This window comes from Camarhynchus parvulus, chromosome 8 (genome assembly GCF_901933205.1).
Source record: "Camarhynchus parvulus chromosome 8, STF_HiC, whole genome shotgun sequence".
NCBI lineage: Eukaryota > Metazoa > Chordata > Aves > Passeriformes > Thraupidae > Camarhynchus > Camarhynchus parvulus.
In genome coordinates, this window is record NC_044578.1 from 19,208,848 (window position 1) to 19,222,587 (window position 13,740).

General features: G+C 38.0%; 1 protein-coding gene across 6 annotated transcripts in view; it reads right to left on the minus strand.

The window, feature by feature from the left end:
- Positions 1-254: 254 nt before the first annotated feature.
- Positions 255-13,740, minus strand: part of COL11A1 (collagen type XI alpha 1 chain) — a 124,266-nt gene continuing 110,780 nt past the window's right edge. For 5 of the 6 annotated variants that reach the window (XM_030953156.1, XM_030953151.1, XM_030953154.1 and 2 more), the window contains 13 exons: positions 11,860-11,913; positions 11,385-11,492; positions 11,250-11,303; positions 10,166-10,219; positions 9,200-9,307; positions 8,541-8,594; positions 8,416-8,451; positions 8,253-8,306; positions 7,185-7,434; positions 5,426-5,538; positions 4,577-4,645; positions 3,686-3,919; positions 1,396-1,999 (listed from right to left, as the gene is read on the minus strand). In XM_030953156.1, coding sequence (XP_030809016.1) covers positions 1,853-1,999; positions 3,686-3,919; positions 4,577-4,645; positions 5,426-5,538; positions 7,185-7,434; positions 8,253-8,306; positions 8,416-8,451; positions 8,541-8,594; positions 9,200-9,307; positions 10,166-10,219; positions 11,250-11,303; positions 11,385-11,492; positions 11,860-11,913 — 1,335 coding nt within the window. In that variant the 3' untranslated portion in view covers positions 1,396-1,852. Of the gene's footprint in view, positions 2,000-3,685; positions 3,920-4,576; positions 4,646-5,425; positions 5,539-7,184; positions 7,435-8,252; positions 8,307-8,415; positions 8,452-8,540; positions 8,595-9,199; positions 9,308-10,165; positions 10,220-11,249; positions 11,304-11,384; positions 11,493-11,859; positions 11,914-13,740 lie in introns of all 6 variants that reach the window. The other variant, XM_030953150.1, reaches the window with a different exon arrangement.

The window sequence follows — 13,740 nt, forward strand, 5'->3', positions numbered from 1 at the left end:
GTTTGATGGTATTATCTGGAGTGCTGGAGCTAAAATCCATACCAACCATGTGTGAACTTATCCTTGCTGCCTACTGCCAATGGCCAGATCAGCACCTTCTCTGTTAGCCCTTCTCTTCCCAGTGCTGTTGCCCAGTGCTTGCCAGCACATGTAGTAACATTCCTTTTTTTCAAGCCTGGATGGTCTGGAAGCAGAATAAAATTACAGTAATGACAGTGGGTGCATTTTGGACATTGAAACAAGAGAATGACCAATCCAGATAAACAAGACTTGATTTTATTAATAAAATTTGTATTTCCCTCTTTGAGGTGACAGTTACAAACTTTGGTTCAAAAATAAAAGAAAATATGAACAGCAAGAAGTTGACTTTTGGAATCTCACTTTTACATGTATAAACGTGCATAAGAAAATACCAGTTGGAAACGAGCCAGCAGAAACTAGTACTATTTAATTTAACAATTTATAAGAAATGGAAACAAACATTTCTTTTCAAGTCTTACATATATTATGAAAAATAATTACAAAAGGATTTGTGTTGTAAAGCTAAAATGTAATTTCTACTTCCAGCTACCTGAATAAAATGTTCAAGGGAAGGCCAAACCATCATGTTTTTTGGTGAGCTTTGAACAATGAATTGTAAGTTTGGGTCAAAGACAGCTCTTTAGGAAGCAGTCCCTCCTGTGTTGCTTAGCAACTGTGTAGAATCACATGACCTAGACATATTGCATCCCTGGCCTTCAGGTGGAGTAACAGGAAGAAAAATAATTCATATTAATGGGACGGGCAAATATTGTATAGACTATTCTGTGAAACCTTTAGTATCCAGTTTAGGAAGCAAACATCCATCATTGCTTACACAAACATCTAAGTAAACACTGCAAAAATCCATAAATAACTGTTTCAAATCCAGCTTTTATATTTATGTAGCCCAAATAAGCACAATGGAAACAAATCCAGATGAGATAAAAAAAAAAAAAGGAAAGCTATATGACTAATTTATTTCACAGATTTTAAACAGTTCTCTAACACAGAAGTTTGTTTTTTTCTTACATGTTTTCCCCACCCAAAAATATAAACTTGTTTATTTTAGGTATATACAGTTATCTTATGAAATTATGGAATTAGAATAGAAAATAAAAAGTCTGAGGTATAGCACCATGGAACACAGCACCTTTGAAAGTGCTTTCATTTCATCATCTAAATTCATTGTCACAGAGTGATATCAGCAGAAAGGAGTCGTTTGAGTGTGCTGCTCAAGCTCTTCCAGTTTTGCCACCTTAATTTTACTGGCGACTTCAAATAACAAAGCTCTTCAACAACAATATATACAAAGGGATTTTATTATTAATCAGAAATGGAATTGGCTTCACTGGCAATTACAGTTTTATTTTTTTCAGAATACATACACAGTATTGACAATGTAGTTTGTAATTGTAAAATAAGAGCCAGATGCAATTCAGAGACACATGCAAGTTTCGGAAGTGGACAGAGAAATCACAGTATAGTACTGTACATAGAATAATTACAGTTTATATTAAACACTCTCTAAACACCTCTTTGTTGTAATGGAAGGAGCACCATTGTCATTGGTTTTTTTACAGCACCAGAGGAATCCAAAGGGGGTGTTCCTGAAGTGAGCCCTATGTTGTCTGTCTGTGCCACAGCATCTTTGCAAAATAAGTTTAAGTCATGTGATTCTGGCCCTACAAGGGCGACGATTACTTTCTAGGTAAGACATACATACACAGCAAGACATTTTCTATGCCATCCTTACTCAAAACTTGCATGTGGCATGAAGTGGGTTGGTAGCACCAAAGTGCAACATTTGTGTTGATCTGATTTTGTCTTAACCTTAACCAAGGAAGCAGACAGGACCGACCTCAAATCCAAACTTCTGGTTCTGATCACCAAAGTCATTGATCATCACATCGACTATGGGCACCTGGTCTATTTTGGGAGTGTTGATTTCCAGCACCGTCTTTGCGTAGCCCTTTCTTGACTGTTAAAAAAGAGAAGAAGAAAACCCAGACTGTTATACCTCTGAGCATTTAACATGCTGTTGATCTTCATATTTTATCTCTGAAGGTGTAGAATTTTGAAATTATTGCCCTGACAGGCACCAGATATTGCAAACCCTAAATCTTATATTTTCTTATGATTTAATTCTAAAAATGTGACATGGAATGCTTTGATTTTAGTTGGAGGATGAACCATAGATTTTTTTACTTACTAAAGTAGGCCTATAAAAGAAAAATAATTTAAGATATTTCATGTTTTTTAGAGAATTCTATTGTTCATGTCTATACCATCTAATAAACAATAATATTGTCACAGCAGTACATATATTTCCTGTGGGAAAAAAAATCACAAATTAGTTCTGAAACAGAGAAGATCCACTTCTAAGAAGAAACACTGTAACTGGCTCACAAACTACTATTAGAGCAGCTAAGAAGAAAGTAATATTCTGACAGGACTGACAACTGCTGCACTTAGAAACCAGCTTTGAAGGCACACCCTTGCTGCCTGAAGAAGGCTCTCTAACTCCTCTGTGCATCACTCAGCCAGTCATCACATCACTTATCAGCACTGCAGTTCCTTTACATGGTCTTATATCTGCTGAGACCCCTTTCAGCTATACCAGGGTCTTGGAGTTCAGAGGAGCATCCAAGCTGACAGACCTGAGTGTTGTCAGTTTGGTGACAGCTGCAACTTCCAGCTCTCTCTGGAGCTCTGCATTTACCCTCAGTGGATAACAAAAGTGAAATGGAAATACAAGGCACACAGAAAGGCTGACATGAAGCAGTTGTGTATTAGAGCCTCTGATCTGCTGAGGGGAGGTGCTTTGCACCTCCTGAGCTGCATCTCTGCCTCAGGTGTTTATCCTGGCACTTTCAGGTCTCTAATTCTGTATCTCTGCCTCAGAAACTGCCTTCAGAATGCTCCTATATCAAACCCCAAAATAATTAATGAGGCTTCAACTGTCCCTTGTTCTTTTGATGTCTTTGTTTCAAAGAGTTTAATAGAGACTGTTCTGTTTCTCAGAAGTGGTAACAGTTGCTATGCCCACAGAGACCCTGAAAGAGGAGTGCTCAGGGAGCTGATGTATGCTTGGACACCTCTGGGGATTTTTAGCTTAAAGGAGGATTCTGAAAAGTAAAATCCAGAAACTTCACCTGGCTTTGAATATAGAAAACAAGAAAAGGAAACACAAAGTCACATATCAAACTATTAAATTAATTCACTATGTTTGGGTACATACATAGGACTTATGTGGTACATGTTTTTGCTGTATTCAATAACTATTCTATTTGTGTATACCTTGATTTTTATTATCAGTATATTTTGCTTATAGGCTGCCTCCTCTCATTATCTTTTTTGCTTCTGCTCTTTCCTTATACTGTGCTCATCACAGTAGCAGATAGTCTGCTACTGTGGTGCTGACAGCCTGCATCCATTCCAAGTTTGTTCAATTTCTTGGCTTGTGGTTATGTCTTTTTTGGAACATAGGTGAAAATTGAATATGGCACTAGTGTACTATGGTTAAAAATCTACTAAAAATCAGTATATGACAAGTGAAGTGTTTACAAAGCTTGTCTCAGAAGAAAGCTGTGAAAAAATAGATTTGTTTGATTTCCACTTTAAATGACAGGTGGGTTTTGTAAAGACTCTTTGAAGCTCTACTTACTGCACAGCCATCATGGAGAGCTTTGATGTAAGGATTGTTGTCATAAGACATTTCTTCATCATTGGATCCTAAGAACCTTAGTGCTTTGTCATAGCTGTCAGAGGGTGCATCGTGCCAGGCTACAGACTGGTGACAGTTGTAAGTGAAATTTTGTCTGGCAGAGGCACTCAGTAGTTTAAGGAATGTCATTTGGACCATATTAATGGAATTGCCTTCAACATCCAAATAGGAAAGCTGGAAAATATAAAAAGATGAATATTTATCTGTTTTCTTTGGTACAATGCAAACCAAAATTATTGTTGACAAAAGTGAATCATATAACTGCCCTTAATAAAAATATCAACCAACACATAACATTTTATGAAGTTTTAAAGGTCGATACAGCTATGACTCAGTAAATAGATTTTCATGATGTAGCATTATATTTAGGATAAAGAATTACATAGCTTTGTTCTACTGGGAAAGCGAGAATTACTCCTGCCTTATAGTGTAAAGCAGCAGAATCTGTTTGGTAATTTGTTTTTAGTTAATCATAAAGTTAGTCAGCCTGCAGCCTCACCTCTGCATACCCAGAATATTTCCAGTAATCTAGACTGGGGTGGGGGACCTGTGCTCCAGCTGCTTTCCCAAGGTTTGGTGGTGAGGTGTGTCTGACAGGGGCCAGATCCTCACCACCAGCTGTGCAGGTGACCTTTGGGATTACTCTGGGACAGTACAGACCAGGCTTCTGCTGTCCAGGGGCAAGAGACCACATAGCTGCTGTGATATTTAGGGCAAAAGGGCTGGGGGTCTTTTCATTATGTAAATATTTGTAAAATTCCCTGTGATCTGCTGATGGCTGAAAAGATGGACCTGATTTGTGAATACAGTTACATTGCAGTGACAACTTACAAGTTTGCCTCGCTTAAATTCACTAAACCAAGATCCTGGGTTCTCCTTTGGCCACGATGAAATTCTAACCTGTGAGGTCAAACAGCAGAGACAGAAGTATTTGAAACATATGTTGACAGCTGTGAAGGTTTTACATTACTTGGAACAAATACCACACTAGATAATACAGAATGGTTCTTCCTGAAATCTCAGCCACTTTAAAGGTCTGAAATGGAATGTTCTTCTTGTAGAGAATGCCTTCAAATTAGTGACTTCAGATGGAATCCAAGAGAGAGTTAGTTCTGTTTGAGGGAGATTGTTGTAATCTGTTAAGAGCCAGGTATAAATTGTTGCTGTGAAGTATCTAAATGAGTTTTCACCAATGTTGATGCTAATGGATTCCTGTCATTTAGGCAAGATTTCAGAAAGCCTTCCTCTATACCATATACCTCAGCAGATGTAATCTGTAACAGTGAGTAGGGACACTGTTAATAAAGTCTTTTACATCTACTTTGCATAGGAATACATGAATAGATATAAATGAACCCACAAGAGAAACACAGGAAGGTTTAGCTTTTAGGTGACAAATACTAGATGATATGCTGTAAGTGGCTGCTCAGCTGTGTTGCATTCTGAAAGGTACTGACATGTTAGCAAGCAGGTGCACAGATTCCCTATCTGAAGTTGAAAATGGTATTTGTTAACTCTATGTACCATTTCACTGCTCCATTCAGATATATGTAAATGTAAATGTAATTAGAAAGACAGATACATGAAAATGTGGCAATGTAATTATCCTGTTTAGTTCCACACTGTAACAGCATAATAGTAACTGTCAACTGCCAACTGAAAACACAGATTGGTACTTACTCCTTCAGATTTCTTATCTGGGTAGATGCAAGTTTCCCCACCTGCTGTGAAATTGCAGTATACTTTGAAGGAGTCTCCAGAACAGCCCTGGTTAGGATCAATCCAATATTCCCCTAAGACAAATGAGAAAATATTTGCCTTATACAGGAGAAATGGTATTCAGAAGAGCCAGGCTTTACTGCTACCTAATGGTCCTCCAAAGTAGGAAATTTATTTTATCTGAATGTTTTAGGTCAGGGAGCAAAATCTGGAATGATTTGCATCCTTATCTGCATGCAGAGGAGTCTGCATGGGGCTTGCTGGGGCTGTAGCTGGCACAAGCACCTAAAACTTGCACTGAGAGGGCTCCACCTCAAGCAAAGACCTCTTCCTCCTGGCTTATGAAGCTGCAACACCAGTGAAGGCTGGGCAGGAAAAGAGCTGCAGCCCATCCAAGGTCCATTCAAAGTCAGTGCTTTTTAAAATCTGCTATTCTAATTAGAATGATGATTGCTGTGATGAGTGTTCTTATCTTCAGGTGTTTCACAACCAGGGCAGCAAGTGACTTTCTGACAACTAGAGTTCTAATCCAGTTTCAAACAAATAGTGGAGGTTTCAAAGAGAAATGACAAATCCTTTCACCAGTTCTGCCTTCTCAATATAGGACACAGACAAAGTATTTGTGGGGTTTAACAATTCTGTTGATTTAGGCTGTATATTGAAAACAGTCTCTCCTTTCTGTAAGTCTTATCCCTGAAGAATTCTGAATTTTAATGAACACATTTGCTTTTATTTTAACCAAAATAAGATTACTTTTCTATGAAGACAGCTCTAAAGAAGAAGCAAATACCAGTAAATGCAGAATGCAAAAACCATTCCTTATTATGGAGGGTACTGAATTGTAAAATATGTACTTTTCGTATAGCACATACACTGCTTAACTACTCCTCAAGGCAGCCATCTGTTCTTATCTATCTAGAGTGAAAGCAATAAAATATTATTAAACTGTCAAAATCTATTTTTCCTCCCATTTAAAAGCAGAAAAATATTGCTTTGAACTGGGAAAAATATGCATTGCAATTGAAAAAATTATGAAAGGATGAAAATTTAGTGAAGGCTGGCTTTCATTTAAACATTTTCAGAGGGGTAAAATTATTTAGAAGAAAAAAAAGAAAACAACAAAGAATAATAAAAATCAAGATAGTTCTTAGGAACACTGAGTGTCTTCATATTACTATGCATTTTATTACACTACTACTTGGTAGCATTAAACAGTATCAAAGAAACTTCCATGCCTCTTTGCTGGCTGATCTAGAAAAAACAGTGCTGATGAAGTAGAGAAAATTATTGCTTCCAGGGCTAAAAGAATAGTAAAGTTTTTGAGAATCATTATTGAACTTAAATCTCATGTAATACCAATGCTGTTTCATATTGTTATACTACACTCACTACAAATATTGTTATACTACACTCTTTCATCACACTCCTGTTTTGATTGTCCTGGAAATGCAAGGCACACCTTTCAAAACAACAACTGCTTTTTATTCATCACTTTAACAGGTTTTAACTCAAAAACCAGATCAGATTATGTATTTAAAGAGCTTTGACTCCTACCAAGAGAACATGTCTTACACTTTTATACCTGTAAAAACAGATTCAGTGAGACTGTGTTTGTTGAGCAGGTGTATGAGCCATGTCCCAGTGATGGACTGATGGTGCCAAAGAGCCCTGGCAAAGCCAGGCCCAGCCCTGTGTGCCCTGCTGTGCACTATGAACTCACCGTCTGGGAAGTCGGGGTGGCAGAGCTGCAGATCTTTGCAGGTCCGGGCTGGGTTATTCTGAGTGCCCATGGGAAACTTCATGTGCTCAATGTCTTGCTTCAGGGAATTCAGGGAGCCAAAGATCTCCTCCATGCCATCAGTATAATCCAGAATATTATCACCAGCATCAGATAACATATAGTCAGGAGATCTTCTTGTCTTCTTGGCTGACTGGATTGGCAGTGGCTGGATTACCTCACCTGGAGGGCCCTAAGTGGAAAAAAACATATCTAATTATATATTCTGTTAGTTTTTAGCAGAGAAGGACCACAGAATGTGGCTTGGAGATGCTTTGAGTAGGCTTTCTTCAAGGTTTTTGTTTCTTTATTTCAACTTTTTTTCTTTTAGATTCATACCTATGTTTGATTTACTTGAAGAAAAAACCAAAAAAGATTGTAAAAGGGCCAGACCATTGTTTTGGTCTAAACTCTTCTCACTACATTGATTTTGGGGATGAGTGTGTTGCCCTCACACATGTGACACACAGAACTGACTCACAGCTGCCTCTGTATCTCTGTTAATTCCCTCAAGCACAGACATATTTAATGAAAATTGAAAACTCTGGGTGTTTCCTATGATAGAAGTTGAAAATTCTCCACTTGGGGTCTAGGAAACTATATTTAATTTCAAGAAATTGAAGCACTTCACTCAGGTTTGGACTCTTCATTTTAGTTTGTTACGATATTAAAAATAAATATGGAAGCAGAAGGGTATCAGCAGGGGAAAACAGTAGAATTTTGTTTTCTGTGCTTCAATATAAAACATTAAATGGCTATTGCATGAGGGGCTTGTTTGGAGGGTTATAGGGGTTTTTTGGGGCGTTCTTTTTGTTTATTTTATTTATTTGTTTTAAGTTTCTTCTGGCTTTTTCAGTGTAGATACATATTTCTGTGCCTGGTGGATCTGTGTTTCCTGAAAAATGAATTTTCAAACCATCATTCATATTTTAGTTCCCAAATGTTATTTTCTACCCTTGTCAAAACAGGTTCATCATGTCAGGATAATGCAAGATAAGAATTCTTACTTACTGGAGGACCAGGTGGACCAGGTAAGCCACTGTCACCCTTCTGACCAGCAGGACCCTACAGAGTAATGAAAGGAGTGCAGTGTTGACCATGCTACACAATGTTTAAAAATCACACACACAAAAGCTAAGGAAAAGAGGATAAAGTGTATAGGAGAGTTACTCACACTGGATCCTTTGGAACCTTTGGGACCCTGGGGACCCTATGGGCAAGAACATATACATCTGGTTAGAGTGCATTTCACACAGCTTGGGGGTGGCTAGAACAGGAGGGCTGGATGAAATTACTTACAGGTAATCCAGGAGGACCAGGGGGTCCAAGGGGACCAGCAGGACCAGAAATTCCCTAAAAAGGAATAAGAGAATAAGCATAGAACTAAAGTATTCTACTGGACTGTGTTAAAAATTGTATCTATAAAAAAAGTAGTTCCATGCAGTGTCCAGCTGTGGTGAGTTTTGAGTTAGGGCATTTGCTAGAGGCCAAAATAGTTGGCAAGTTTAAAATATTAGATCTGACAATGTGAGTTGCTTGTAGTTGTACTTACATTAACTGCAGTGGATTGTCAGAGCTGTGTTTCTCTTCAGAGGCTTGGAAACCTCACATTTTACATAGTGCCCTAAAAACATGGCTTAGTAACTAGAAGAGAGGGAGCTGCTTTGGGTAATGCAATCAGTAAATGTGATGAGATTGCTGCTGCTACTTTTATCCTGTTGCTAACGTGTTCTGTGTGCATGTTGGGGTGTATGTGTTTCCTTCATTTTCCAAAGACACTCTATAACCTCATTTTAAGATGTTTAATATCGCTGTGTTTGTACAATGCCTAAGAAGGTTTTAACCTCTTGCAGCAGACTCTGGGTGTTAGGTGTTTAGAACAGCTTCCAGAACAAAGCCTGGAATAGACACTTCTTCTTATATGGCACTTGAAAGGAACATAAATATGTTGTACTCACTGCATCCCCCTTGGCTCCAGGAGATCCCTGTGGGCCAGGAAGACCCCGATCACCCTTTTCACCCTGTTCTCCTGGAGGTCCAATCAGGCCAATCAAACCAGGATGTCCCTGAACAAGATTTAAGAAAATATAGTTAACATACTTTGAAGTAAATGTGCTTTGCAAACACATAAATTAGACCTTTCACATGTTGCCACTGTTCCTTGTCAATAATCAACCTGAAAACAAATTATTCTAAAAGCGTATTTATTGTTGTTAGATGGTCTTTCAAACTTTCAGATTATTTGCAAGTTGTAACTGCTTATTCAGTGAAAGATCTACGTGCAGTCCTTACTGAAACCAGCACAGAAATCACAGTACTCTGGGTACAAATTGCATACCAGTTTTCACAGGTAGCTGCTATCAGCATCTCACAGAGTTCCACATGTGATATGGCTGCATAACAGCTGATCCAAGCAGATAAACAGAACCTGCAGTTCACAAGGCACAGTCATGTTCATGCCTCTTTCTCTACAGGTTTTCTCTGATACAAAAGCAATCCATATATTGTTGGGACTCCATAGGAAAGTGCTATCTCAGACGTCTCAACCCATTATTTCAAAAGAAAGTATTATAGCTGTTAAATATTTATATTTTTCTTTTAAAATAAAAATTGCCAATACTCATCATTTCTACTTGCTTTGTTCTTGTAAATCTGACAGTTCTCTTTATATCAATATCTTTGGGATTCTCATTGCAGGGACCACACGGTCTATAGATTACCACCAGGCAGTAAAATCTTTTTCTTTCTAGGTGTTTCCAGGATATGGCCTAAAACTTCATGATGACTCTTAGGGCTGTGGAAGGTGTTTGATAGCATGGTACAATGCCATGCTGATAAAAACTCTGCTGCTTCTCTCTGCTGATTTTATACAGATTTTAGATTAGGCTGAAGTTACAAAGACACAACCAATTAGCAAAGCATACCTTCTCTCCTTTGGAACCTGGGTCTCCTTTCAGTCCAGGCAAGCCAGGTGGGCCCTTTGTAAAGCAAGGGAAGTAATGTTAAAGTAAGTTTTAACATCCTGCTCAAATTGTGTTTTCTTGAAATGTTACTGAAGGCAGTTTAAATCAAAGTACACATTCAGTGGCTGATGGTTGTGACTGATGACATGATTTAGAGCCCAGGATGAAATGTATGTTTAAAAAATCATAAGGATGCTACAGTGGTATTTAAATTACTTTATAATTAGAAATCTATAAAAGGTTGTATGAATAGAAATGTATGAAGCAGAGGGTCAACTAAATTCTTGATTTGAGAAATTTTTAGATTTTATAAGAATGGCAATGCTGGTTTTGTGTAATTTGTACATAATGAGGTAAAAAATGCAGGCCATGAAGTGCCTGTGCAAAAGACATGAATTTTTCAGAGGCTGTTAATCTCACACTGCACATGTGTCCATGAGGTGTAGAGCTGCTGCACTAAGTCTGTGTCTCCTCACCACTGCTCTCCTGGTGGCAGTGGACAACTTCTGCTATGGATAGGAGTGATAAGAGACCTTTTGCACCTGGCACATATTCAAAAATGCCATAACATTTCATGTACGAAATATTATTCAGTGCTTATGCTTTCCATCTCCAGGATATCACTAGATGCAAAAGCATAGGCAAATACATAATTCATGAATGAAATGTGAAATTTCTAACCTTTTGGAATGCAGAATTAGACTTTTCACCTGCAGTGTGTTGTGCTCTACTGCAAATCAGGCTTCATACTCTCCTGGCAGCAATCTTTTGTGGAGGATGGGAGGGGAAGGAGGGAAACCTAACCTCAGAAACTTTTACATATCAACTTTACTGTCTTAAAATCCAAAATTAAGTTGCAGCAAAGCATTGAAAAGTTCTTTTTGAGCTGACAGGAAGTCTGTGCATTTGAAAGCATACAGTTCATTAATATACTCAGCTCCAAATTTTAACAGAATATTTAAGCTCTCAAATGTTAGAAGTGGGATCTTTCAGTGATGTTTTTGGAGGCTTCTATGACTGACATATGTGGGAAAAGGATACTCACCAGAGGTCCAGGAGGGCCATCCTGACCTGGTGCTCCAGGCATACCTTGTTCTCCCTAGAAAAAACAAAAAGCTGGCTTTACCAGAGTATATAGAGCAAATGCAGCATGTAAGATCATGTGTGCTCCATGACTTACCACAGGGCCAGGAATGCCCCGGAGACCCTCTGGGCCAGGTTTCCCTGCAGGTCCCTGTGGCCCAACTGGCCCTGTTTTTCCAGGAGCACCTTCTGCACCAGGTTCACCCTGGAAGGAACAGACCAGGTCAGAGACGGGCTGAGTTTGGCACTGAAGAGATGTACAAGAGGCAAAGTGCTTTTAAAAGCCAGAGTTCTGCACAGGATGATTTCCTGAGTGAAATGTCTCTGGCTTCACAGAGAGGTGTGGTGCCAGCAGAGCAGGCTCCCCTTGCTTGTTACAGGTGAGCTGGGCCTGCACTGCTGGGTCCTCTCCATTACATATTGCTACTAATTCTGGGTCTGAATTTGGATTTTACAGATTGCCTGTTATTACCTTTGAAAAGTTCCACACTCAGTGAATCATAAGTGATTGACTTTTAACTTATAAATAATTTATATTTCTATGCTTCAAAAAAAAATCTTCAGAGTATTACCTTTGCACCTTTTTCACCTTGTCTGCCTTCAGCACCTGTTGCTCCAGGAGGTCCCTGTAAAATATAGACACTGAGCTCATAATCTCAGGTTTTTTCAAATATAACCAGTGAAAAAAATTCTGAAAGTGCAATTCCCACCATATTAATAAGTAGCAAATGCTTACAAAATAACATTAAATTTATTTTTTTGACATTTTATTCACAGGCTAAAAAATACCAAACAGCTCTTATTCCCCTATAAAATTTTCTGGTTTTTTAGAATATCTAAAAGATGATGAGGTTTAATTTGTTTTGGAATACAAAAAAAAACCACAAACAGCCAAACCAAACCAAACCAAACCAAAACCAAAAAACCCAACCCCCAAAAAAACCCTCCACCTCAACAAAACAGTATATAAAAGAAAAAAGGCAATACTAATTTATATGTACAATAACAATTAATTTTAAACTTGCTTTGCATTGACTTTTATCTATTCACTGTAGTTTATCCACTGATTCCAAAAAGGCCTCTCTTTCTACGGTGCACAGTGTGGCAAATACTTCTTTATTCTCTAAGTCAGGGATGGGCTCAGTAAGGGGCCTGATTACATTTGGACAGCCAAAAATTTACATATTATCCACTAAATATGAAAGTGAAAAATAAAAAGACATTTTTCTCCTCCAGAACATCAAGGGCTGATTTTTAGGTCAGGTAATTAATATTCATGGCTTCAGTTATGAACAGGAGCAGTGTCTAGAATTTAATGCACTCTTCTGAAAATGGTTCTCTTATATGCTTAGTTTAGAAAAGATGCACTCAAGATAATGGACCAACTGTTCTCCTACAAGGTTAATTTTTAGCCTGGGAAATGTCTTTATTACAAGTAGCTATTTCTTGCCAACCAATGAGCAGCTTAAAGGAACATGAAAGAAAAGTGACTGTGCTCAAATGCTGTGATTTTGTGACTCTATATAAGACTCATCTGTTCTTTAATGCAACAGCAGATTTTTATGTAAAAAAACCGTACTGAAGATCAGCAACTAGAAAAATTCAATCACTTCCATTTATTTACTGCTTTTGACTTCTTAACATATAGAAAAAACAATTCAGGCTCCTTAAAGGTAAAGCACCAGAACACAAATAAATTTTACAGGTAAGAACTGTACTTCCAGTTAAGCATCTCCCTGTTTGCTTTTTGAGCTCAGGGCTTTGGATCAGTGTTTGACCTAAAGGCATTTTTTATACTAGAGCTGAACTTAGCCCAAACCTTTTATTGCCTGATATATTTCACTATCCACTGCTACCTTGGCACACACCTTGAGCAACTCCACTGGTTTTAATTCCTGGAAATTTATATTCATTTTATAGGTATTTACATAGAAGTATATTAAGATCATTCATTTGCTTCTGAAATTAAGCTTTCTCCAGGGTGACACTGAACATCTGCAGCACTGCATGAACCTTTTGGCCAGCAGAGATAGTTCAGACTACATCAAAGATAATGCCAAATGAATCGAATTAACCACAAGAGGACTTTGGCCATTTGTTGTGGGTATCAGCAGCTTTTTTCTTTGGTATTTTTAAGAGCTGTAAGGGGTAAAGGACTTAGTTTTATTTCTTCAAAATACAGAGAAGCTTAAATGCCCTGGGCCAAATGCTGACTCTTTGAAACAGGAAGAATATTTTAAATCCCTGCTGTTCCAATAATAATGAATAACATCTGATATATGTGATCTTTTGTGTAGGTTGTAATTTGTTGGGTGGATCACAGTTTGCAGTGATAATAAGATCAACAGGTACATAAATAAATTCAGAAGCAGTTTAGATGCATGACTTTTTTTCTTACATGAATTAATTTACACGCCCATGTTCTTTACTTGCTTGAAGTTCCCACATGGATT